The 27,980-nt window shown below is 37.6% G+C and overlaps 1 protein-coding gene across 3 annotated transcripts; it reads right to left on the bottom strand.

The window, feature by feature from the left end:
* On the bottom strand, positions 1-27,647 carry LOC116299192 (oxysterol-binding protein-related protein 8). Of its 3 annotated transcripts, XM_089026953.1 has the most exons (25): positions 27,512-27,647; positions 27,264-27,333; positions 22,473-22,568; positions 17,633-17,733; positions 16,675-16,740; positions 15,939-16,040; positions 15,403-15,483; positions 15,013-15,217; positions 14,154-14,226; positions 13,790-13,857; positions 12,480-12,514; positions 11,326-11,380; positions 10,891-10,961; positions 10,212-10,277; positions 9,428-9,540; positions 8,767-8,848; positions 7,446-7,638; positions 6,960-7,058; positions 6,411-6,508; positions 6,065-6,154; positions 5,521-5,565; positions 4,498-4,610; positions 3,786-3,828; positions 3,086-3,240; positions 1-1,781 (listed from the first exon to the last, which is right to left on the bottom strand). In XM_089026953.1, the coding sequence occupies exons 1-25, from the start codon at positions 27,599-27,601 to the stop codon at positions 1,280-1,282; spliced, it is 2,712 nt and encodes a 903-aa protein (XP_088883079.1). In that variant the 5' UTR covers positions 27,602-27,647; the 3' UTR covers positions 1-1,279. The 3 variants fall into 3 exon arrangements, with proteins under 3 accessions (XP_088883079.1, XP_088883081.1, XP_088883080.1); XM_089026955.1 differs by lacking the exons at positions 27,264-27,333; positions 27,512-27,647 and adding an exon at positions 26,754-26,876; XM_089026954.1 differs by lacking the exons at positions 27,264-27,333; positions 27,512-27,647 and adding an exon at positions 25,656-25,864.
* Between the last annotated feature and the right edge of the window lie 333 nt (positions 27,648-27,980).

Below are 27,980 nucleotides of genomic sequence, written 5' to 3'. Positions count from 1 at the left end.
TTGTCTGGTCACGAATAATTCTATTGAGTATTATTCCTTACGAGTGATTTCTCATTTATAGTAATATTTTCCATTGTAAATATGCCACTCCCTTGAGTATTTTATAAATCACAAATATCAATCCCTTGAGTATTATTTCTTCTTTAAAAGTTACGTCAAGACGTGAAGCTAATATGTGAGTTGGTAAGGGACCGTTCATTTTTAAATAGACCAAATTCAAAACTCGCACCAATGTGAAGCTTAAGTTGTGAACAAAGGGATCTGGCGTGACTCAAAGTAATCTGGCGTGATTCAAAAGTCACGAATCACGCCAGATTCCTTTGTTCACAACTTAAGCCTCACATCGGTGCAAGTTTTGAATTTGGTCTATAGGCACGAGGCTCTGGTGGGATTTAGGGGGAGCTACTGTAAGAAAATATGGCATAGTTTAAAAGGGGCTACCTCAAAAATAATTAGCTTTATAGAAAATGTCTTTTTTTAAATTATCCTGTTTTAATAGGCCGATCTTAACTAACGTTTTTCCCCATTAGCATAAAAAGAATTTCAAGCTACAAGCAAACCGACTTCAGAAATCGAAAGAGAATGTCTTATTTAGTAACTACTGAAAATGTAAGAGTAATAAATTCAATATTTTGAGAGTACAATTGTTTTAAAAATACTGTAAATTGCAAAGAAATGTATGGTCGTGTGACAAGTCTTTCAAAAAAATTAGTAGTTACTAAATAAGACATTCTCTTTCGATTTCTGGAGTCAGTTTGCTTGTAGCTTGAAAATGCTAATGAGGTAAAAACGTAAAAAAAGATCGGCCTATAGGGGCCACAGAATAATATTAAGTTTGAGAAAAGGATCATGCATTCCTTTACTTACAATTCCCAACAGCCTCCCCCCCTCCCCCCGATGCCCACAAAAAATGAACGTTCCCTTAGCTCTGCCGTAACTTTGACCATTACAGATGTTGTTGTTGTTTCAGGCTAAACCAAAGTACCATCTAGACAATAATTTTTTTAACATTTGCTTAAAGTGTTTGACCACGGGAAAACTAAATCTACTCTCACATTTAAGAATAAAAATTATTTTATATATATTCTTTTTTTTCTTTCTTATAAATTCAATCATTTCAAATGCTGAATCAGTGTTACCAAGACAACTGTTGTTATAGCAACTGCCCATGACATGATTAAGGGATAGCGTCTCATATCAATTCACCAATTTCTTCAAATTCTGGTATCCTCATTTTTCCTATTTGTTTCATTGTTACCAGGGGCAACGGTAACTATGGTTACCTCATATACCACTGATATACCCCCTGGAAGACTACGAGTAGGAAAATTACTATCCAATCCTTGAATTGTAGCGACGCTATCTCGTCTTGATGGGAGGTATAGTGCTTTCTAAGATCCATGCGGATTGCGCGCATCTGCTTCACACACTCATTCTGCGAATCCCTCAGCGGTTGGATAGCCTTTTCTAGCGTTGCTAAGTCTACTCCCTCCTTAACACTAACATCATCGTACTCATCTTCAATACTACTGGTGTTCCCTTCGAGGTCGGGCGTAGATCCACCTGACCGGTCAGCGGAGCTCCTTCTCGATCCCTTAGCAACACCAAGCCTTGAACGTCCAGAAGAGGGTCGTTTTCTCTTGGATGGTTTCTTGCCAGGCAGGTGTACGCTCAATACACTGGTGGTGCGTACCATAGGCGCCTTGAGGCGGTACTGGGTCTTGATGATTCCATTGTTTTCGTATTCCAGTAGGTCTGTCATGGGGTCCCATGGACGTATACTAGTAGGGAAACACCAAAACATTTACCAATAAATATTAGAAAATCAGTGCTTTATGAGAACACACAGCACGCACGCATTTTTATTTTGTATTATAAAATAACTGTTATGAATGTCGCGCTCTGATTGGTTTGGAGCGCGTGCTTTATGACAGCACACTGCACGCGCGCGCACTTTCAGTTGCGTCATTCCTATCTATTATTGTAGTTTGTATTTTATAAAAGAAAAAAAAAACTTGCTTGCTGTGCTGTGTGCAGTCATAAAGCACTTGGGGATTGGCAGAACACTCGAGAAGTGTTGAGAAGCACTCCGCTACGCTGTTGTGCTTCTCCTAACACTTCTCTCGTGTTCTGCCAATCCCCGCGTGCTTTATGACAGCACACAGCACGCGCGCGCGTTTTCTATTTCTTCAGTAGCCCGTTTTCTCAAGGTTGCGTGCGCATCCAAATTTATGACACTTGACGGGCCACGATACCAGAACACGAGCTTTATGGTATGACGAGAGTTATCGTACATTGCTATTAAATTTTTTCAATAAGGATTCATAAAATCGATTATTGTTCTTCTTTAAATAGAAAACTGTCTTCTCAATTTTACTGAATTTGCGTTTTTCAGTTTTGTGGCCCGTCAAGTTGGATGCGAAACCTTGAGAAAACGGTCTATTCGTATCCAAAATATTACTTGCTCTAATTTGTATTTTACAAAAGAAATAAAAAACTTGCTTGCTGTGCTATGGGGAGTTATAAAGCACTTGGGGATTGGCAGAACCCTGGAGAAGTGTTGAGAAGCTCTCTGTTACGTGTCGTGCTTCTCCTAAAACTTCCCTGGCGTTCCCCAAATCCGCGTGTGCTTTATAACTAACTACAGCACGCGCGCGCGCTTTCTATTTCTTCACTGTCGAGAAGTGTGACATTAGTTATGTCAAGGAAAACTATCTTAAAAAAGAGTATTAAACCAATATGGATGAACATAGTGTATTTGTAGACCCATCGATTCACAGCGCCATTAGCGTCTGGTGGCTGTACCCACTGCACGCGCGCGCGCTTTCTATTTCTTCAATATCGAGAAGTGTGACATTAGTTATGTCAAGGAAAACTATCTTAAAAAAGAGCTTTAAACCAATATGGATGAACATACTCAGTGTATTTGTAGACCCATCGATTCAGAGAGCCATTAGCGTCTGGTGGCTGTGCCCACGGCACGCGCGCGCTTTCTATTTATTTACTATCGAGAAGTGTGACCGATAAGTGAAGTCAAGGAAAACTATTTTAAAAAAGAGCTTTAAACCAATATGGATGAACATACTCGGTGTATTTGTAGACCCATCGATTCACAGCGCCATTAGCGTCTGGTGGCTGTTCAAATAACTTTGGTACCCAATCCACGCCTTGCTCTTTGCGTTCTCTATGTCCTTTTCGCTGTGCTTCTTCCAGGGTAAATTTCTCTCTTGTGGCGGCTTCCTGTTAATAAACAACATCACAGATATAGTTATAAACGGTCGCCACATGTAAACTGAGTTTGTTTGATGTGTTGTTCTCTCCCTTGCCACGAGGGTTTTTCTCCAGGTTCTCTGGTTTTCCTCCCTCCATAAAAATCCACATGTGAGTTGAGTTTGTTTGATGTGTTGTTCTCTCCCTTGCCACGAGGGTTTTTCTCCAGGTTCTCTGGTTTTCCTCCCTCCGTAAAAATCAACATGTGAGCTAAGCGTTGTGTGCATAGAATATTGAATGTAGTGGTAGTGCGTGAGTGAAAAGTGTCCTCAATTAGTGAGAAAGTGCTAGAACGACTAGACACTCAAATAAAAGTGATTTATTTTATTTATTTATAAACCTTTTCATAATAAAGCGAGAAAAGGGCTCTAGACGTCTGAGATTTTGGTTTCCATTAATTAAAATCCCAACGAACTATCTAAGGTATAAATATAAAAAGAAAGTATTGAAGGTGGAGGGGAATAATGATACTTGGTATGACTTCTAAGGGAAGGGAGGGGCGGGGAGATTCGTACCTGGTCGGCAGCCCTGATTGCGTTGCTGACGTGGATCCACTGTCTGTAAAGAAACAAAATACGTGTCACGCAATACTATCATTTTACACCAAAATACAGTCACTCTACAAATTGTTTTGACACAAAGCTCAGCAATAGACTTCTTTAGTTTCCCTTTTCAGACCACGTGTAATTCTCTTAAGTCTACTCATGTGCAACCGTTAAACAAAGAAATGATACTCTAGGGAATGACACGTGGTCTTGAGAATAAGATTCTTTGTTTGAGTTGTATCCATATTCATGTGTCTTCTCATGTGCAACCGTTAAACAAAGAAATGATACTCCAAGGAATGACACGTGGTCTTGAGAATAAGATTCTTTGTTTAAGTTGTATCCATATTCATGTGTCTTCTCATGTGCAACCGTTAGACAAAGAAATGATACTCTAGGGAATGACACGTGGTCTTGAGAATAAGATTCTTTGTTTGAGTTGTATCTATATTCATGTGTCTTCTCATGTACAACCGTTAAACAAAGAAATGATACTCTAGGGAATGACACGTGGTCTTGAATGGCAAATGACGCCCGCAACAAAAAGGCCTATTTATCTTTGAATTGCGGCGTCTATTTCGACCCCTAAAACAATCCCACAATGCACTGCCATCCCAACTCGACCCAGTTTTTCTCGAACTCGGAATGGCTAAAACGCAGAAAAGTGATATCAGTTCCTTACCTTTCAGATTCATGATCTTTCTGACTATCAAAGTCAACCAGGTATCTTTTGAGTCTTTGAGCTTTTACTTCAGGAGTTGGCTCCCAGAACAGATCAGGTAAAGGTTCCTCATCCTAGACAAAAAGGTATGACAATCAGTGTTAATATCTGTTGTAATAACATGATCACCCCGAAGATATAACTAGCTAAAAACTAGTGTGAGCTGCGTCGGTGTTTCTAATGAAACAGTAATGATAAAAAGGTAAATTATACACCGTGAAAAGATGAAAAAACTTACTGGCGTTTCGGACGCTAGTCCTTCGTCGGAGTAAAAAAGGATCACCTCGGGTTCTTTTGTCTTCCGAGGGCTTTACAAACCCGAATTTCCCGGATGCAGAACATGAGGGAAATTTAGAAGACAAAGAAATCCTTTGTCTTTTGCTAAATTTCCCTGTCGCATATATTAAATGTAGGGAAATTTAGTAAAAGACAAAGGATTTCATTGTCTTTTCCAAAGTTTTCTAGATCGGAAGTAATACTATAACGTTTTTTATCCTGAATTTCTACTTTTCTCTGATATATAAGCATAAAGTTATACTAGAATAATCATTCCCTTCAGGCTCAGTGATTATGGTGAATATTTACTTCGCCACTTGAAGACTCGCGGTTCGGTAAATATTCCACGATAATCCCTTCGCCTTCGGCAAATAATTGTTAAATATAGGCTGGACAGACAGACAGGCAGACGGACAGACAGACTGGAAAGATGGTTGGACAGATACAATTATATATGTGGCCAGACATGAATTGCTAGACAAATGGGTGGACAGACAGACAGGTGAGTGGCCACAGGTCGATAGAGGAAGAAAATTGGAGGCATGAAGAAGCATAGAAACACAGACAGACAGACAGAATTACAGACAGACAGACAGACAGCTAAATAGAAAGATAGACGATCAGATGGGAAGGTAACCACACAAACAGACATAAATACAGAGATAAAATGGAAAAAAAAAACTGACCAAAAACTAGCTCAATACTTACGAAAGTGTTAGACGACTTCAGGTCCTCAATAACGATTTCACCATCCTGGAAAATAAAAATGTGAACTTTACTATCAAAATGAGAATAAAATGAAATAAATCAAGTCTTTCCCCTTTCTGTGTGTACAGTATACATCTATTCCAGGAAGCATTGTCGGTCGGAGATCTAAGATTTGAAATCTGAGACCAAGTAGCATGCTGCAAAATGTAATATATTCACAGCTGAAAAATGTAGTTTCCTTTTAGATCGGAATATGAAGCACAACCTTGGGCTTTTTATCCATCTTGATTTCGTAGGAAGAAATGAGAAATGAGGGAGGGGGTAGGGGGTAGGGGAGCAAACACCCTACCCCCCCCCCCCCACCCCCATTCTACATGCTATAATCCCCCATTTGCCGTCAATCTTGCACTGGGCTTTTTTACTCGTCTTGATTTCATAGGAAGGGATGACAGGGGGGAGTAAGGGGGTGGGGGCAAATACCCCTCTCTCTTTAGGGTCCCTGTTCTACATGCCCCTTAGCATGACAACTGTTAACTATACCTACCCATTTGCCTTCAATCTTGCACAGGGTTTCTTTACCCATCTTGATTTTACCAGATATGTAGTTAGACTCGCCACTCTTTTTCCAGAATGGCTAAAAAATGCATTAAAAATACTTAGAAATGAAATATGTACCAAGACGGGCATGATTTGTGCCCCTTTGCGTAAGCTAAGAGGGGTTGAAAGGTACATCGGTGGTGAGTTGGCCGTCGGGCGGGTGTCACAGTGAGTGTCAGACGAGTGATGTGCAAGTGTCAAGCAATTGTTGGGTGATTGTCAACCTGCACATGTAGGCTGGTCATAAAGTATATGATTATTATGCAAGTCTATTCATAAGGATGAACACAAACCTTGAGTTTGAACTCTATTTCAGCTTTATAACCAGTCTTCTCACAGTTGATGGTCACTACTCCACCCAGCTCAAAAGTCAGAGTGCCAATCAATATACCTGGAGAGAGAGAGCAATAATAATTTAATATCATATAGACATTGAGTATCTTACTGGGAAAACATCACTTTGTATTTTCACTTGCATACAAACTACATCCGGGACTTTAGTGACATATTTTTTGTATCCTCACTAATGAAGATATCAATGTTTTTACTCTGCCCGTGAAACAGCCTCTGGGCTGATCTAGGTCAGGGGACAACATACATGTCCTTTTTCGAGTTCCAAGTTACCACTGTGTTCCTTGATTACAGACTCATTTACTCAGGGTTAGCCTCGTATCAGTGTCTAAATATTCACAAATACCAACAGTAAAGTAAAGAATGCACAACTTTAACAATACAAACGCTTTGACATTCCACGGACCTTCACTGGAACATGTGAATATTATACACAAAGTTAAGGCTAACCCTGAGCAACAGGGAACTCAAAACTGGAGTATTCCACTTACCTTTGCAGTGTGCATAGGGCATGTCCATGAGGTACTCCTCTCCATACTTGAGCAATGTCAGTGATGCATTGCCATCCAAGATAGCCGAGGTGGAATTACCTGTGGTTTGACGTTTACAAGTGAGAAGAATAGAATCTATAATCTTATTCTAAAGAACACGTCTCATTCTCTAGAGTATCATTTGTTGTTGTTTAATGGTTGCACATGAGAAGACACATGAATATGGATACAACTCAAATAAAGAATCTTATTCTCAAGACCACGTGTCATTCCCTAGAGTATCATTTCTTTGTTTAACGGTTGCACATGAGAAGACACATGAATATGGATACAACTCAAATAAAGAATCTTATTCTCAAGGGAATGACACGTGGTCTGTAATGGGAAAACATTATACCCAAGATGAAGAGGTTTATAGAATTTAGAGTGTCATTCAAACACAAGTGTGTGTTATAGGAAAGCATACTGACATAAGACTTATCTTACCATAGAATTTAGACTTGGCCAGGATAGAACCATTGAATACATAACCATCAGGGCGATTAGAAACATAGAATGCCGACACTGGGGGATGGTGGGATACTTGTTCGGCAACAAAAAAGGTTCTACCTCCAGTAGGGGTTTTCCAGTAACAGCGAAACATCTCTCCAATGATTGGATTGTAGGGTTTCTTGAGTCCCTGTAATAAAATTTTTAAAAAAGTTAAATTAAAAATTTATATTTTACAAACACCACTCCCCATAGGGGGCTCTTTCATAGGGTTCCCTCCACACGCACTACCACTACATTCTATAGAGCAGTTTTCATATGACTGTGAAAAGCTCAGTGCCGTAAGCGTGACGTGCCGTGACCGTGATGCTTTCTAGAATTTTAATTGGCTGATTTTTTTTCACGCGCAATATGATTGGTCTAAAAGTGCCGTGATCTTGAAGTGACCGTGTCCGCGCCGTGTTTATGCAGTGTTCCGGGTAATTCATTGGATGGAGAGTAAATTCTCGTGCAATGTGATTTGTCTGGCGTATCCCTTGCTGTGTCACGACCGTGTTCGTGCCATGAACTTTTCACAGTCATACGAAAACTGCACTAATTACAACACACTACACTCAACTCACATGTTGATTTTTACAGAGGGAGGAAACCAGAGATCCCAAAGAAAACCCTCGTGGCAAGGGAGAATAAAAGAATAACAGAGTTTAATGCAACAGTGTAAGCAAAAAAAGATATTGGGTTCCCTGTGCTCCTTTTACATCCCTCTGACAGAAGCATTGTGTTATGCATTCGTTTTTATTGCTTTAAAGCTGTACGGCTACTATCGATTCTCAAGGCAATTTTTATCATTACTTAAGCGTGGTTTTCACTATGACATAAGCATAACCATAAGAACATGTCCTCACTATGACATAAGGCAACATAAGCACAAGAACACGTCCTCACTATGACATAAGGCAACATAAGTACAAGAACACGTCCTCACTATGACATAAGGCAACATAAGCACAAGCAGAAGCATAAATAGGAGATTGCTTTAATCCTTGTGCTTGTGCTTATGTCACAGTGAAGATGTCAACAGAGAAGTGAGTGGGCTTGATACGCTTATGTCTGTGTTTATGCTTATGCTTATGTGGCTAGTGAAAACCACACTTTAATGCAACAGCTTTTGTGATTGCTAGCATGCTAGCATAGTTTTTCAATCAATTATTGCTAGAAATATTCCGAATGATTACATATCTTGAAATTTTAGGGTTTCCCAGAGTATCCGGGTTCAACAGTGTTTTTCCATCCATTTTCCACAGGGATCCCATCTCACCTTTGGTTTCTTGTAGAATCCTGACAGATACCACCTGACCACCTCTTTCATTCTGCTGTATGCATGGTCTTCACTGGCAGCTCTGAAACAAGAGAAGCAACTGAGTCACACATTCTAATAAATGTTTCAATGGTGGCCATGCTTGGAAAATACTCACTTTACTTAATCAAGAAATTGTGACAAGATACCAGAAAGAAAGACATGCATGGCAACATGACTTACATTGATAGCTTTGGGATTGATCACAAAGTAAGGGGGGGGGGGGTGTTAAATTATCAAAAGACAAGAAAAATCGGTGACCAACCCCTAATGTAAAACCCAATAATATTATGATCCACCCCTATATAAGGTCTTTAAAAAAAGAGAAGCCAGCCCTAACTAGGGTTTTTTTTCCCATGACCTAATGCTTATTTGAGGCTTAAAAAAGGAAACCATGGCAACCATCCTGGTTTTCATGGCCCTCTTTTCCTTTACTTTCTGACCAGTCCTTTAACCAAAATATTGCTATTTTGGGGGGGACTTCAAGGGGGGTCTTTTTTGTCATTTAAAGAATTCCCCTGCCCCACCTCCACCCCCCTGCCATACATTATGAACGTAGCCTAAGAGTATTGTAATGTATTTTAATGTATTGTAACATATTTTAATGTATTGTAGGGCTTACTTTTTCAAGATATAAGAATGGTAGTAGAAATCAGACAACTTGTCCAGGAAGGACCGAGGTTCCAGGATAAACGTTGGTAGGGTTACTCTGGATAAATCCATTCCTGGTTTGACCTGAAATATTCAACACACTCTGCTTTAGATATTAGTTTTACAGGGATGGACAGACCAACGGATGGGCAGACAGACAGAAAAATGGACAGACAGACAGACAGATGGACAGACAGAGAGACAGATGGACAGACAGACAGACCAACAGTTGGACAGACAGACAGATGGGCAGACAGACAGAAGGGCAGACAGACAGATGGGCAGACAGACAGATGGGCAAACAGACAGATGGGCAGATAGACAGATAGATGGACAGACAGACAGACAGATGGACAGACAGATAAACAAATGGATAGACAGACAGTTAAACAGTATCAATATCTCACAAAAATTACACTTAATAAGGCAAATAAGAAAATGTTATCCTTACAAGCTGGACTAAAAGTAAATGCGTAACCCTGAGCAGGGAGGCGGTGGCGACAGGGGTAGGCAGGGACTGAGGGGGATGCGGGATAGAGGTGGAGGGGATGCGGGATAGAGCTGGAGGGGATGGGGGGAGGCGGCGACGGGGGTAGGCAGGGACTGAGGGGGATGCGGGATAGAGGTGGAGGGGACAGAGGGAGGTGGGGACGGGGGGAAGCGGGGACGGGGGAAGGCGGGGACGGGGGGAGGCGGGGACGGGGGGAGAAGTATATAATCTTACTGTCTGTCTGTCTGTCTGTCTATAATCTTACCTGTTTAAGCAAGGCCCATATAATGCTCTTATTGTCATCTTCTATTTCCTCGACGGCTTCACCTTCCTATTAATTAAAGCATTACATACACGTATTAACAGATTTAGTGTAGTTATTTATGAGCAATAACTCAGAGCAGATTCTGATCAGCGATATCAAAATTGCCCTAAACTGCGTCTAATGCAACTGCGTCTAACCCTAACACTAATACCACCCTTCACATGGGATTAGATAAATGATAAGTATAAAGTGACGATACAAGAATAATAATGCTGTATTAGCAGCAGAAAATAGATAGCGAATAAGTAATTGAATACAGCTTAGAATATAAAAATGATCTTTCCAGAAGCTGTGTACTCCTGTGGCTTAGATATCTCAGGTTGTATTGCAAAGGTTTGAGATAAGAACATCGTGCTAAAGGCCTCTATTAGAGAGCTTTAGATCGAACAACGAGTACGAGAATGAGTACAAGTACAAGTTTTTAACTTTTAAATATAGTCACTATCTTTTTGTAGTCATGACCGTGTACGTAGAATGAAACTTTAGATTGTAAAAAATCGTAAATCGACTACGATTTAGTGTTAACCACGCGCACAGATTCAATTTTAAAACTCGTTCTCGTATTCGATCCCATACTCATAGTTGAATCAAAAGGCCTATACTACATCCCTAGCCATACCTGTCCTAGATATTCTTCTCCCTTCTCTTCTACATAGCTTGTTTCTTCAAATGGCTCTTCTTCTTCTGGTTCTATTTCGAAAAACAAATTTCGGACTTCAATGAGTCTTCAATTGATAAAAACTAAAATGAAGCAGGAAAAGGGGAAATGAATGCATGGGATGGAATGGTAAGTGATATGAATGAAGTTGGATCGTTGGAATGCGACGACAAAATGAATCAATGTTTGAAAACCAAATAGGAGGTCAAAATTATGAAAAAGAACTTGGACGGCAAGAAGCATGAAATGGGAATAGAAAAATGAAAGATAAAATGGGAAATGACACAAGATGAGAAGGTAGGATGCAGTATTAAAACAAATGTCACAAAACTAGATAAGTAAACTAGCTTGAAATCCAAAATTAACTCTTTCAAAGGACAGAAACTAAAACCCTACCGTGTTTATTTAGTTCGACTATTCCTTCTTGTTCGTTTTCAGAATCTGACTTCTCCTGCAATTAAGGACCACAAGTTTGTTAGTGTATTTACACTATTAAGTGTATACACTCAAATGAAGAATCGTTGTCTGGTTCAGAAACATAGAACATTAAAGCTGAGACTGAAATGGCACATGGGAAATGACATAATTATATCATAACTTATTCATTTGCTCCATCCATGCAGTCGGTTTAGAATGCCAAACGAGTATTCAGAAGACATGCGTTTGAGAGTGGATGATGCCATGGGTCGCCAGTCACAGCATGCATCTAATTAACGTACTTCCCATGTGCAATTTCGGTCTCAGCTTCTATGTTCTATGTTTCTGAACCCGACAACGATTCTTCAATTGAGTGTATCCTCTTTAAATAAAGTCATTATTATTATTATATTATTATTATAAAATAATAAGTAACCGGTCATGCCGCCCCCTTGTCATGACCACCCCAGCGTTCTCATTGGTTTCCTGGTATTCTGGTTATATTGGTAATAAAATATTGGTACCAAAATACTCTTACACACAAAATGAAAATCGTTATGGTATATTTCATGCAGGGTTTCATTACTAACCCTTTATTTCCCAAGTAAGAGATATGGCTCACATACGTAACTGGTTCCAATAGGCCCTTTGCCGCTCAGTAATCACGTGCTGATTAATTCACTGAGAGCAAATGAATGAACGTCTTGATTCCCATGGGTGAAATATACTGATGAGCAAACAAACTTTCTACAACCTGTTTCGAGAGTTTGTAATAAAACTGCATTTTGTAACACACTGGTTACAGTACATCGTTTCATTCAGTTCTTTACAAGTAGCTAAAAAGAATCACCAATTTTAAAAAAAATATTAAAAAATTGCTCACCAGCAAAGACACGTGACTGTTAACTGCAAAGGGCCTATTCTCAAGTGAGACATATGGATCACAAATACTAGCTTGGCTTGTTTTCAAATCATACTACTATAACTGGGGCCACTTAGACAGCAAGACCAATTAAATTGTAGAATAAAAACAATACATTCCAACTTTGGGTAGTTGAGTCAATCAGAAATCAGCAGAAAACAATTAGTTATGAATGAATTTTAGAATATTATATAGCAATCAAAGCACTCACCAACCCATCGTTGCTATCTTCACCATCATCAGCATCTAAATGGAATATCAAGAAAAGGAAGAAATTCTTGAAATAAAATAATTTCCAGGAAAAACTTGAGTTAACAAATCCTAACCACAATGAGCTGTGCACCAAAAACAATTAATTTCTATGCAGTGCACACTTTTCTCTGCCAGGAAAAATGGCAGTTTTGTAGGCGAAGTTTTTTCCGCAGGCTATCTTATATATTCTCTGTTGGGATCCCTGTGTTAAATTTTATGGCAGAAAAAAACTTTAGCCCTGCCCTTCCATTCCCCCCTTCATCTCTTTTGTCCTTGCCACAGGAAGCCCAAGGAGCAAAAAGAGCCAAGGGGATGGCTGAGGAGGAGGCTATACTGCTATTCTTATTCCTTCTCGATGTTTTACGGCCATCATGATCATTATTATTATTTTAGTAAAAATACACAGGAGATTATCGAAAATCTCACGCGCTAATTGGTCGAGAAACTCACACTATCACACGATAGTCACCTCCAGCAATAATTCAAATTGGCGGCCAGCCTTTTTGTTGCTGTTACCGTAAAAAATGTCTTTTATCTTGTTTCTTTATCTTTTTTTTTTGTTGTTGTTGAAAGAATCACCTGTGTATTTATGCTAAAACAGTTATTTGCCTCAGCCTCAGTGAATATCGGAGAATATTTACCTGGCGTCTTGGTAAATATTCCCTGATATTCACTTCGCCTTCGGCGAATAATTGTTAAATATGACACATAGTCACTTTATGCTTTACATGAGGTTTTATAAATCTTGGCAACTAATCTAAGGTAGATTTCAAAAGCTGCGATGGCTACCAGTAATCGTTTCTGCTGGAAGTAGCAGCTTTCCCAGAGAGCTGATGGTAAAATTACCCTTTGTTTCTTCGCATTGGTGCTTCATATAAATAACATCTTTATCCTAAAGCTAAATTTTGTTGAACAAGTCAAGTATGTGCAACTAAACAATGAAATTCTCACGGCAGACATACCTATTTAGCCACTATATGCTACTATTTGAGATTTTATTTCAAATTTACTTCCATTTAAAAAAGAAAGTAATAGCAACTGTCACCCAAATGCTGATAATCTGCCGACCAACAGCCGACCAGGAGTTGGTTAACTGATGGCTTGGGGTGCTAATAGTTATTATACATTTTACTAAGTATCTCAATTCTGATTGGTCGAGAGCCCTCAGCCAATCCCTGATATCGTGTGAACTCGACATGATAAATGTATTTAATCTGTAGATTTTATTAACGATATGCACATCAGGTTACAAAGAAGTTATGATAGTACCTGGTACAGTAGGTTCTTGCTCTCTTTCTTCTCTGTTCTCCTCATCTTTACCATAAAATTCACTATTCCTACACAATCAACAAGATAACACAGTACAAAATAAAATGTCAGGCTTTCAATATGACAAGAAACAAATGTTTCAATCAACAGGTAAAGAAACTAAAAGTATTTAAGATTTTTTTATCCATCTTTAAGGTTCTGCACAATAGACCAGTGTCCAACCAACTAAGCCAACTGAGAGGAGATACCAAACAGAACCCTCTTTCAAGCGTTTGAAAATAGCTTTAAAAAACCTCACTATTAACTGTTAGAGGAAATCAAACAAGAAGAATGTCAAAAGAGCAAAGGTAAATACTTTACTTACATTCCCTTGGTGTCTCTCAGTAGGTTGTATCCTTGACGTTGTCCTACTTCTAATGCATCCATCCAACACCTCCCTATAGAAAATACCAATGAATTAGTTAGAAAGTCACTCATACAGTCACTCAGTCAGACAGTCAGTCAGACAGTCAGTCAGTCCGTCAGACAGTCAGTCAGTCAGTCAGTCCGTCAGACAGTCAGTCAGTCAGACAGTCAGTCCGTCAGTCCGTCAGTCTGTCAGTCATTCAGACAGTCATTCAGACAGTCAGACAGTCATTCAGACAATCAGACAGTCAGTGTTTCTCTTGCTTATCAATTGTTCTCCAGCTCCCAAAGTGTTTATATCACAGTACAGAGACATAAGCAGAGCTGCTATTTATAATGCTTTCATTAAACAATTCTGAATAATTTTGTGCCAGAGTGTCACTATAGATATATAGATAGATAGTTTATTACAAATAGAATAAACTATCTAACATATCTATTTTAAGTCACACTCTGGCACAACATTATTATTATTATTATTATTATTATTATTATTATTATTATTATGATATAAACAATGTAGCCAGCCAATCAGTGCATGTGTTATATCTCAAATATTTTATAACGTCAAATGAGGCATTCGTGTCTGTATACTTTATGACAAGCTGACAGGTGCCAATCACCACTTGGCCTATCACTAGTCAAGACTTCCTGAACACTTAACCAAGAGACAGTCAGTCACTCAAGGTGATAACAATACTAGATACTTCATCTAATTGAGTTGATCTGTGCAGTATATAAAGCAAGTTATGCAGCTGCTAATTATAAGACTCACTAAGAAAAAATTCTGAGTCTTGATACTAGATACACTTCCCTACCATCTGATTCAGTCAATGCCCTCATTATTAGATGATCCTTTGGCAATGGTTGTACAATAGCCCCAGCTAGCTCCCCCTTGGGGCCTTTAGTTGCCCAGATGTAGTGTTCAAAAGGATTGTAAAGTTTAAAGCAAAATCCATCTTTCTTGGATGGCCTTTCGATTAATTCGCAGGTGTTAAGTAATACGGTGCCAATCCACTGGCCCTGGAAAATGAAAAATGCAATTTACTGCACCAAAAAGCTATATAAAGTTTGCAGGTTGTGTTAATTTTGCAATTTTTGCATCACATATTAATTTAACCAACTTCAAGGTGTTTGGATATAGAATGAAAGACTCTTTCAAGTGGTATTTATCAGTTGACAAAACATTTAGCTAGCTAAAAACTAACCTTTGCACTTTTATAGATTATGAACATCCCTGGCCTGACGACACACCAGTACTTAGCCCAGCCTTTTAGTGTTCCACGAATCTGATGAGCAAGAATAACCATGATCAACGATAATTATGATACATATTAGTGGTGATTCATAGATGACGATATATAATATATAATGTTAGTGATGATGATGATGATGGTGATGATGGTAATGGTGATGGTGGTGGGGATGGTGATGGTGATGATAATGGTGGTGGTGATGATGATGGTGATGATGATGATGGTGGTTGTGATGATGATGATGATGGTGGTAATGGTGATGATGATAATGGTGATGATGATGATAATGGCGATGATGGTGGTAATGGTGATGATGGTGAAGATAGTGGTGATGATGATGGTGATGATGATGATGGTGATGACAGTGGTGGTGGTGGTGGTGGTGAAGATGATGATGGTAATAGTGGTGATTTGTATGGCATGTTTTTCCTTGCGTTTCCACACTATGGTAGATTCCATAATAAGAGAATCAATCATTCTTCTAATACCTTTAAATATGAAGAAAGAATAGCAACAGAAGGATCAGTAAGTGTACTAGACAACTCTTTAGTTCTTTTCTTTTGTTCCATTCTATAGTTCTTCTTTATTTCCTTTAGTAAAGAGAGTTAAAAAAAAAACAGTGTTAACTCACTCCATTTCCCCCCCAAGAGTGGTGATAGGGAGGGGGATGGAGAGTAAAGGGAGGGGGTATTAAGGAAAGGGGGTATTGAGGGGTACACCATAGGGTGGGTCTGGGATAAAGATTAGAGGGAGGGGGTATTGAGGGGTGCACCATAGGGTGGGGCTGGGATAAAAATTAGAGGGAGGGGGTATTGAGGGGTACACCATAGGTTGGGGATAGGATAAAGATTAGAGGGAGGGGGTATTGAGGGGTACACCATAGGGTGGAGCTGGGATAAAGATTAGAGGGAGGGGGTATTGAGGGGTGCACCATAGGGTGGGGCTGGGATAAAGATTAGAGGGAGGGGGTATTGAGTGGTACACCATAGGGTGCGGCTGGAATAAAGATTAGAGGGAGGGGGTATTGAGGGGTACATCATAGGGTGGGGCTGGGATAAAGATTAGAGGGAGGGGGTATTGAGTGGTACACCATAGGGTGCGGCTGGAATAAAGATTAGAGGGAAGGGGTATTGAGGGGTACACCATAGGGTGCGGCTGGGATAAAGATTAGAGGGAGGGGGTATTGAGGGGTTCATCATAGGGTGGGGCTAGGATATAACTTACCTTCAAAGACTCTTTAGCCTGCTTTCTGGCCATGGCTGGAGACTTGTCTGAAAGCTTTTTCTCAGTCTGAATAAAAATAATGCAGAGATTAAAAGGGTATTTCAAATCTCATCGAATGCATTCTCATGGAATCTAATGTACAGTAATGACTCTAAATGCTATAATATGGGAGAGCAAGCACATGGAGTGAGAGTTATGTGTGTTTGAGAGTGTGAGAATTAACAGATCAGAAATGGTTTTCCGTGTTTCATACTCTGATCAAAACACGTGAGATGTTGAGAGAACACGAGAGGAGCGTAGGAAACCACCATATGTAGCTGAAAAAATATTGTATTATTCTGATGTATTTGTAAAGGATGACGTGAGCATGTTTTGATACCCTCATCAAACATGGTTTTCGACCAATCGTAGCGCACATACTATTCCAATTATTTTATAATAAAGCTTAAATGCATTGTTAACTGTTTGTTTACTTGATAGAACTCCTACAGTTTGTACTTTCCAAGTACTTGAGTGTTTACAGTCAATTTAAAAAAAGTTGTCGTCGACCGGCTCAAGCCTACGCGACTGGACCAAAAGGAATATGGGTAAAAATCACTGAAGCAGTTAAATATTCGTTCTGAATTCATTGTTCCCGCTAGCAATAAGATAATAATGGCAAGAAACAATCCATCAAATGCATGTCTTTGGGTTTAGGGAAAGAAAAACAAAGTAGTTATGATTCAGTTCACAATTTCGAAAATATGAAGGCATTAAAAAAACGGCTACTTCAACACTTCCCGCTTGCCTACGAAGGTTCCTGCTGTAAACCAGGCATAACTAGTCAGATAAAAATATTATGGAGTCAACTCGGCTTCAAAGATTGCTACCCAGAGTTCCTTTATGTCCAGTCGCGTAGGCTTGAGTTGGTTGATGACAATTTTTTTTGAATTAACTGTATTATAGCATAGCTGCGCACCTTATTTGAATCTTTCCTGTCTGCCATCTTGCTGCTCTGTGCTTGTAATCTTGGAGAGATAACACCATCAGGCTTGCAGTTTAGACCCCCTTCATCTGGAACTGGAATAAAGAGAAAAAAGGGTGTTAAAATTCGCTTTGAACCCCAGCTGAAAAAAATGCAAAATATGCATATAAAAAAATTAATTAAACAAACCATATTTTTCCAAGAAACTTGTACTACAGAAAAAAAGTGTTTCAATAAGGAAAAAAACGAGACACAGCTAAGTTTTTTTTAACCAACTTCAAGGCATTTGGATAAAGAATGAAAGACACTTTCAAGTGGTATTTATCAAGTGACAAAACATTTAGCTAACTAAGTTTTGCAAGTATGACCACAGTCCAAATGGACTTTGATCAGCCCAGAGGTTGTTTCAGGGTTCAATCTGTGAGTTAGCCATGCCCTGGCTTTCATCAGCCCGGAGGTTGTTTCAGGGTTTGATCTGTGAGTTAGCCATGCCCTGACTTTGATCAGCCCATAGGTTGTTTCAGGGTTTGATCTGTGAGTTAGCCATGCCCTGACTTAGATCAGCCCAAAGGTTGTTTCAGGGTTTGATCTGTGAGTTAGCCATGCCCTGACTTAGATCAGCCAAGAGGTTGTTTCAGGGTTCTATCTGTGAGTTAGCCATGCCCTGACTTAGATCAGCCCAGAGGTTGTTTCAGGGTTTGATCTGTGAGTTAGCCTTGCCCTGACTTAGATCAGCCCAGAGGTTGTTTCAGGGTTTGATCTGTGAGTTAGCCATGCCCTGACTTAGATCAGCCAAGAGGTTATTTCAAGGTTTGATCTGTGAGTTGGCCATGCCCTGACTTAGATCAGCTCAGAGTTTGTTTCAAGGCTTAATCTGTGAGTTAGCCATGCCCTGACTTTGATCTGCCCAGAGGTTGTTTCAAGGTTTGATCTGTGAGTTAGCCATGCCCTGACTTAGATCAGCCAAGAGGTTGTTTCAAGGTTTGATCTGTGAGTAAGCCATGCCCTGACTTTGATCAGCCCAGAGGTTGTTTCAGGGTTCAATCTGTGAGTTAACCATGCCCTGACTTAGATCAGCCCAGAGGTTGTTTCAGGGTTTGATCTGCGAGTTAGCCATGCCCTGACTTTGATCAGCCCAGAGGTTGTTTCAGGGTTCAATCTGTGAGTTAGCCATGCCCTGACTGAGTTCAGCCCAGAGCTTTAGTTGTTTCAGGGTTCGATCCATGAGTTAGACTGTATACCCTGACACTGATCAGCTAGCCCAATTGTTTCAGGATTAAATAAAATTTGAATGTTTAAATCATAAAAAGTTTGAATCGTAGAATATTAGATTAAAATTCTTCCTAGTAGAAAACTCAAAAAGATAGAGCATAATAATAATATTAGCAATTTTTTAACACCAGTAATTTTTTAAGCTACAAATTACAATTATTATTTATTTAATGTAAAAAGAAAGGAGGGAAAAAAAATTGAAAAAAATTAAGAGGTTTACCTCTGAGTTTTTCAGGACTCTTTTTTCGGTTGGACATAATCACAGTCAATATAAACCAGATTTGAATATTATTTTTATCTTTTTAAGTACAGAAAGAGCTTTGAGTAGGAGAAAATTGAATCAAAGTCAAAAATCAAGCTAAGCTCAACACCAACAACAATATATTCAAGGTAGACTTTGGGAGATTCTAGATAAAGATAACTGTCAGAGGTAGGTACAGCCCTTATCTAAAACCAACTTTAAGATCGTGAACCAGTACCAAAAAAAAACCTATAGAATTTAGAGTTCAAGGCATATAAATCTCTAATTTAAATACTAGTATATTTGAAAATTAAGTGTTTGGATTTTAGTGAAGAATTCTCCCCAATAGATTTTAAAATTAATGTAAAATAGAGAATGATGTTTTTCTAAAAAAGCCAATCAAAAATTAGCCATAAATAATAGATAATTATCACAGGTTTTGAGGTTAGTTTTGTGACGTTTTTTTAAACATTTGTGTAAAGAAAATAATGATATATATGGAAATTTCTATAAGCTACATGTATAATCAAATTTATTAATAGCAACTAAAAATGGTTTTTCACAGGTATGGATAACATTATAATAATTTTGTTATGATGAAAAATACTATAATCGAATTCACAAGGTTCGTGCTACATTTTCGTTACAAAATTCAAGGACTTTTTAAGCACTTTTCAAGCACAAAAATTTGATTTTCAAGGACAAAGTTTTTTGTATTAGAACGTGGTTTAAACATTGATTCAATGTTACAGTGCAGCTAATTCAGCCGGGGCCACTAGCTTAGATAAATAGATCTTTAATATACGCATTCTTACCAGAAGTACCCAGATATTCAGCTAAGACTATTTACGAAATATATGCAAACTCTTCAATCAATTTTAAAAGGAAAGTTAGAAATAGCATTATGTTTGCATTAAATTCAAGGGGTATTCCAGGAGTTTTGGCATTTTATCTATTTTTAAGGGCTTTTCAAGCGCCCTTAAAAACGTGTTTTCAATTCAAGGAGTTTTCAAGGATTTCAAGGAGTAGCATGAACCCTGAATTCAGGATTCACAATAATACCTGAAAATGTTTGTCTCTAACATTTTCACAGATTGATGTTTACAGTGAAGTGAGTATCAGGGAATATTTATGGAGATGCCAGTCTTTGAGCGGCGAGGTAAATATTCCCTGATATTTACTGAGCCTTAAAAACATTTCAAGTAGTTATACCTTATGATCAAATTGAAAAAAAATTTTTTTTTCGAGCATTTAACAATTTAAGTCTCTTGGCTATTCATTCAAATGTGATTCAAAAATTTTATGTAAATTTAATATATAGCTTTAAAAAAGGCTGAGAAAGTTTAAATGATTAATAAAATGAAAATTAACGGCAGTCATAATAAATAGCACAGTTATTAAAAATTAATCACCTTTTTATGAAACTTATTCTGTTCTTTCGGCAATTGAATGTAGGTTTAACATTTTCCTTGATGACAATTAAATTAAGAGAGAATTCTTTTCATATTCAAGCAGTGAGCGCCAAAAACTATTTTCTTGAAGAAAGGCTGTTGTACAAGGCTAAAATCTTGTTATTCAGAAAGTTTAACTTGATTGGAAGTGGAGATGACCGATGAAAGTGGAATCAAAGGTAGTGTTGACCCAAAGCAAAAATTTTATTTGAAAATGAGGTTTAGGCCTTCATTTGCTTATTTCCTGTATATTTTCTATAAAAAAGCCTGACAAAGCAACATTCTAACACAAATGCAACAAAACATCTTTGTATGATTGAAAATACTGCTTCAAACAGGCACTTTATCATAGTACATCAGTTTCTAACTGTTAAAAAAAGGTTTTGAGTGTTAACCCAAAACGGAAAAAATTGGGATCAAAACCCATACGAAAGTCTAGTTTTGGCGCTTTTTGCCATTATTGCTCATTATTGAAAAAAATTCCTCTTAATTTGTATAGTTTAAGGTGCAGTGTTGTCTACACATATCCATACATTATCAAAAAATTATTTTCCATATCTAGCGTCTTTCTCTTCACCTTTCCATGACTACCAGGTTTCAAAAAGTTGTGTCTTCAATTAAGTGGCACATTCAACGGATATGTGTGAATGGAAGGCCAAGATTAAACAAAAAAATAAGTGTGTTTCCTGTTGCATGAGGAAAATAAAATTGGGGCCGGTAGGTCCGATTTGTTTTACTGATACCACAGGAAATGAGCTTACTGGGGAACCCTGTGGTGCATTTGGGAATGAAAAAAATATTAGGGTTGGCAAAAATCAGCAAGGAAAATAGAGTCTGTCGTACAACAGGAAACACACTTATTTTTTGTTTGGCCCAATCCTCAATTTAGGATTTTTTTTTTAAATATCCAGATGTGTGTGGATGAGGCCCAAATCTAAGAGTAAAGGTCTCTTGCATTATAGCATCATTTACTACCACTACCAGAATCCCTTGCACTCTTTATTTTTTTCAGTTAATTAGCAGCAATTGTCTTACTTTTCTCATGAGGAAATACAAATTTGAATAAGAAAGAAAATTTGGGAAGCATTTTGGTAGTGGGAGTCAAATGACGCCATCATGCTAACAGTCTATTACACCACTCTCAATACCATGTAAAAGAATAACAGAAAAATACAAAAGAAATCAAATCTCGGAATTTGGGCTATATAGCCTCATAACATGGAGATGTATACTTTGAACTCAAATATGGCATAACTCATTTGAATAACTATTGTTCTAAACTGCAGGGCTTAAAAAAAAAACATTGGGACTGCCCTTTCAAATGTTTGCCTTGTCGGCCATTTTCACCAGAGTATTGTTTAGCCTGAAATGAGGTCTGACCAAGCTAAAACTAATATATGGGCCATGATCATGATTGACAGCTGATTGGCCGTTATTTTAAGCACTGGACTGACTAGCCTCTCGTACATGTGAAAAAGCTTTTACTTTTTAAGTGAACATGAAATAAAAAGAGAGTTGGGAATGAAGAGCAATAGACCATTTCAGCTTGTTTACAATATTTTCCCATGTCAGATCAAGTGGCTATGGACCTATGGACCTCTTGCTTAGCAGGCAGTACACTAACCAACCAAGCCACACTTGCTCCTTAAAACAAGTGTGTGAGGTCACTGAGGATCAAACTATGGACCTCTTGCTTAGCAGGCAGCACATTAACCAACCAACCACACTTGCTCCTTAAAACAAGTGTGTGAGGTGACTGAGGATCAAACAATGGACCTCTTGCTTAGCAGGCAGCACACTAACCAACCAAGCCACACTTGCTCCTTAAAGCAAGCATGTGAGGACGAGGGTCAAACTATCACATTTTTACCTGAGTGAGTCCTTGACATACTTCCATCGCCTTTATCTTCTGTGGTGCCATCATTATTCCTTGATCGCGAGAAAGAATTTAACAGAGCAGTATCAGCTGAAAAGAGAAGTATAAAGAAAATCTTTATTTTTTATCAAACCCTGAAACAACCTCTGGGCTGATCTAAGTCGATCAGGGCACAGCTAACTCACAGATCAAACCCTGAAACAACCTCTGGGCTGATCTAAGTCAGGGCATGGCTAACTCATAGATCGATGCCTAAAATACAATCTATGGGCTGATCAGTATAAGTCTGGTCACAGCTAACTCACAGATCAAACCCTGGAACAACCTCTGGTCTGATCCAAGTCAGGGCACAGCTAACTCACAGATTGAACCCTGAAACAACCTCTGGGCTGATCCAAGTCAGGGCACAGCTAACTCGCAGATTGAACCCTGAAACACCGCTAAAATGTTCAAAGTCAGGGCATAGCTACATAATTTTGATGTACAGATTGAATTGGAATTAGCTTGCTTTAGGTGTTGCAAAGTTCTAAGGTAGGAATACTAAAGAACCTAGAGTATTAACTAGCCTAAATCCAAGTCTTATAATTTCTATAATATACATTCTATGTACTTATTGACTGAGTAGGAGGGCCGTACGGGAAAATATTTGGCTCGAGGTGATGCTGTACGGACCGAGCGCAGCGAGGTCCATACAAATGACCAAGAGCCAAATATTTTCCCGTACGGCCCGACCTATATCAGTCAATAAGCATTTTATCATATGATCCTCACGAAAAATTCAATGAAAAATAAAAGAAAGAAAGAAAAAGTAAATAAAAGCTAAAAAAGAGAAAGCGCGCCGATTCGAGCAGGGCCGTACACATCTGTACGGCCCTGCTCGCTCAAAGCCGTCCGGCCCCCATCACGTGACTTTTTCCAATGGTTTTATTAGAGCGCACACACAGGGCCGTACGGGTCATATGATAATATGAAATACTATCTTGCCTCTGATTGGCCAAGAACATCTGTTGCCAATCGGCAACAATGTGCTTAGAACATTACATGATAATTGTATTATCTGAAGAAAATACATTTAAAATAGTGGAACCAAAAAGATTTCAAGGGGGTGCTTGATAGCTAGAAATGCATCACTTAGCATCCTTTTACCTTATTATTTATTTTTTGTTGATTATTTATTTTGAGTGAATAGTCATCACCCTTTGGAGTTGAAAAATAACGATAATCAAGGCTTAAAATAACAGCCGGACATCGGACAATGTCCAACCAGAACTGGGACTTGTCCAGTTAATTCTTTGCCTTGCTGGTCATTTTGACCAGTAACGTTGAGCCAGAAATGAGGTATGATTAAGTTAAAACTATTTTTGACTATGACCATGTTCGGTGACTGATCAATCGGCCATTATTTTAAGCCCTGATAATAATGGAAATAGTGGAACAGCCACTTGATTTACCACCTCCCTCCCCTCCCCCCATCCTAATTCATCCTCAATTTAATTTATCATGTCAAGCTCAATCAAGGTTATGAAATAGATTGAAATACTGTATATTAATATTAAACAGATTCTAGATTCATAGTCTATAAAATGTCTACAATAATATTAAGAGGAAATTTTTTTCAATAATGAGCAATAATGGCAAAAAGCACCAAAAACTAGACTTTCGTATGAGTTTTGATCCCAATTTTCCTTTTTTAAACAGTTAGAAACTGATGTACTAAGATAAATTGTACAAAGATGTTTTGTTGCATTTGTGTTAGAATGCTGCTTTGTCAGGCTTTTTTATAGAAAATATATGGGAAATAAGCAAATGAAGGCCTAAACCTCATTTTCGAATAAAATATTTGTTTTGGGTTAACACTTTGATTCCACTTTCATCGGTCATCCCCACTTCCAATCAAGTTAAACTTTCTGAATAACAAGATATTAGCCTTGTACAACAGGCTTTCTTCAAGAAAATAGTTTTTGGCGCTCACTGCTTGAATACGAAAAGAATTCTCTCCTAAACCGAAATAATTGAGTTTGATTTTTACATAATACTTTAATTTATAGACCTTTTTCTTGTGACGTCACAGCGGCCATGTTGGTGTACTCAAAGAAATACATTTTCTGTCCTCAGGGAATTCAACTCTATTTTTATGCAAAAACTATGCAGAAAATTTCTATTGTTTGTTACACAAGTATGGCTGACTTGTGACGTGAGTGAAAATACTCTATTATGTGCAAACAAATTCTATTCAAACATTGGATTTATATTTTACTCTTCCGTGAGGTTCATTCCAACTTCAGCTACATTTTATATTTACGATATATGACACTCACTTCATAGGAATTGAGCCAGGAAACTCAACTAGCCTGCAGGACTCAACATAACGTAAGGGAAATTTATGTTTTAGCAAGTCTGTTACAGTCTCCTAGTGAACAAAATACTTTTTCTGGCATAAATTTAACAAAGTTTTACATTAAAAAGTTTAAAACAATGGCTGTGTATTTTCACTTTTACTGTCCTATTTTTTTATTTTATTTTTTGCTCTTTTTTGTTGTGAATAACAAATCTAAGTGTCCTAAATTCTCCATATACCAACCTCCTTATCACACAATAGATCAAAATTTTGTTACTTTTATCAAAAAAATTTATATTTTCATAATCATTTTGCATAAATCATCTATTCAAGAGTTTAAAACAAAACATGAAGGATTCAAAGTTTGCAAAAACAAATCTTTCAGTTTTAACATTTTTGGATAATAATTATCGTATTTTAACTTGAAAACCAGTCATACAAATAGGAAAGATTAAAATGATTTCCTGCACCGGCATTTTGAATATTTAAAGCAATATATGGATGTCTTTGAAATCCCCAGAGATTTTTAGACAAAAGCTTTAAATCTATGTATTATTTCTAAATGTCAAAATCGTATGTGCAAGAATTTGTTAAAAATAATAATAAGCACGCAATACGTAGCGTGAAAAGATAAAAAATAAAGTTAAGTATTTCTTAGAGTGCATAAATAATCTCATTTTGAATTTTTAACTACAGTAACACTATCTTGATATTAATATTTTTCAAAGTCAAAAATTGCAAAAATTTCGATAGCATTAGGAAATATTGAGGTAGATTTATAAGCTTATTTTTAAGCTCAAATTGCGAACTATTATTTGCATTTAGGTGGAAATTCTTACCTAAGCTGAATGAACGAAAGATCCTTTTCCGTTTGCGAGTTGCTTGATTATCGAGAAAAACATCATCAGAATTCGACATTTTGTTTTTCTAAGCAATTCCTAGCTTCTGAAGCTTGTATTGTTTGTATTTTAGTTGCGATCAAGCTTAAAAATCCCCTTTAAATTCCTCAAAATTGATGGGATTTTTTGAGCATTTTGAAGGCTTTTCCCTCTGTTGTCAACCCGGAATAATTTATAATCCCCCTCTGAACTGGTTAAAAAATAATAGAAAATGCGGTATTTGGTAAAGACCCAAACAAAACAACTCTAGATTACCCGGGATGGGAATATTTAAGGAAACAGGTGTATTTTGACAAAAATAATATAATGTGATAAAACAATAAAAAAATAAGTTCGAAGTCGAGGTTTTCTTCGGAAAATTTTTACAGAGAGTATTTACGTAGACGCGACAAAAATAATTTTCGTGGGTCGATTATTTTTTAATCTTAATCCAGAATCAAACTAAAGACGAATAATCTATAAGTTAAGACCATAAATACGGAAAAAGGAGGTAAAATGTATAAATTTATAGTGAAGAATTTGAGTCATTTTTCATCACGATTTTACTTTATTCAAAATTGGACTCTCCTCCACCGTAGTTTAAATAATTCCCTTCGGCTGATTATTATTGTTTTTGTATTGTTATTGTCAAATAATAGAAGACACCATAAATTTTTACCAGAATACGTCTTCTAAACAAAGGAAATTTGGTCATTTTAGGTCGAAAACTCTTCTAGTTTAGTTTTTTCGCGATAAAAGTTGAAAATCAATCGTGAGTAACCCGAGTTGCACGAAAATAAAAATTACATCTCAAAGCTAAAAAAAAGTCAAAACTTAAATATTTTTACTACGAAAATATCTTAGATGTATTTATTTTAAGAAATTTAGGGATTTTCATCAGGATTTAGGGTTTAAATTTTAAAAATTCGAAAAAAATAAAGGAAAAATACCTGAAATTTGAGTAACAAGACGAAGCGCAAAGGGAGCCGCTCAACACTTCTCTTCCAAAATTCAAGGCAAATGGCCACAAATATTACTAAAATAAACTCCAAAATGTACCTTTATCCTCAGCTTGACGATTATTCATTCCTTTAGGCTCTCATTTAGACTATTTTTGGATTAAAAACGCGGTTAAAATGGCTAAAAAAAACAGTCAGTACGATCGATAGCAAATGGCGTCCGCACGACACGAACGATTATCGATTAGATCGATTAATCATCGACTGATTCGTATCCCCATTTTAAAAATGAAATATTCTAAAAAAATCCTAAATCATTTCAAAATGCACCAAAATATTCTTTTTTTTCTATAAGTATTAAGAATATATTACTAAATTCTAGGAATTGTTTCTTTTTTAGACGACAATTCATAAAAATTATTACCGCTTCGATCATGTTGTCAAATTCGTCTCTAGGTCGAGAGAGGTCGTTTGTTTATGAAAACCCCGATCAACAAGACAACGAAAAACATCTATCAAATTTTGACAGATTGGTAATCCTATATCGAATTTCAAGGACTGGTTCACTCAGTAGGGAGCCTTAAAAACCATTAAATTTTAATATTTTTACCTTTGTTTTGCTGCTGTACTTCTTCCATGGAAGTTGAGCGCTCATTTTCGACCTCATCTTCAGATTCGTACTTTAAATTTAGATCAAAAATTACAAAAATATTATCAGGTTTATCAAGTTCACAAAAAAAACCGAAATACGAGCTAGTTATTCCCTTCAGTGGGAATATTAACAGCGAAATCGTTGAAAAAGGGTAATGAAAATTTCTGAACGTTCCAACCATTCGCACCAGACCGTACGCTTTTTACCTCATCACATTTGGATTCGAAAACCTGATCTTCATCTTCTGTATCAATCGTAGGGCTTCCTGACTCTATGTTTCCATCCATTTCTTCCATCCTAAAAAGAAATTCGGAACTCTGAATCCGTTCACATTCGACTGATTGTATACTTAGTAACCGTTTCCGAATATGGTAATGTTACGAAGTCAGAACGAATAGATTCCGAGACGGGCCGAGTAAAATCATACGATAAATGGTGTGGGTTTAATATGCGCTGAGCCGCATCGGGTCGCCAATCTGAGCACTACAATTCTTTTTAAAAGACTCTGTAACAAATGTAGAAGAGGATATGTTTTCTTGAATTTATTTATTTACATGATTTTCGATTCTTCACAACACTGAAAGGTCCGTCCGTGAGTGCCAACCTACTCCTAGTAGCTACTCAGGGGAGAAAGCGTTGCGTGACGACACTGAAAGCGGCTGTGGGGGAGACTAA

The sequence above is a fragment of the Actinia tenebrosa genome, unplaced genomic scaffold (genome assembly GCF_029948245.1).
Source record: "Actinia tenebrosa isolate PJP-AT-01 unplaced genomic scaffold, QUT_ActTen_1.0 PGA_scaffold10__47_contigs__length_13832649, whole genome shotgun sequence".
NCBI lineage: Eukaryota > Metazoa > Cnidaria > Anthozoa > Actiniaria > Actiniidae > Actinia > Actinia tenebrosa.
Note: the sequence above shows the minus strand (reverse complement) of the source record. Positions and strands in the feature narration are given on the sequence as shown.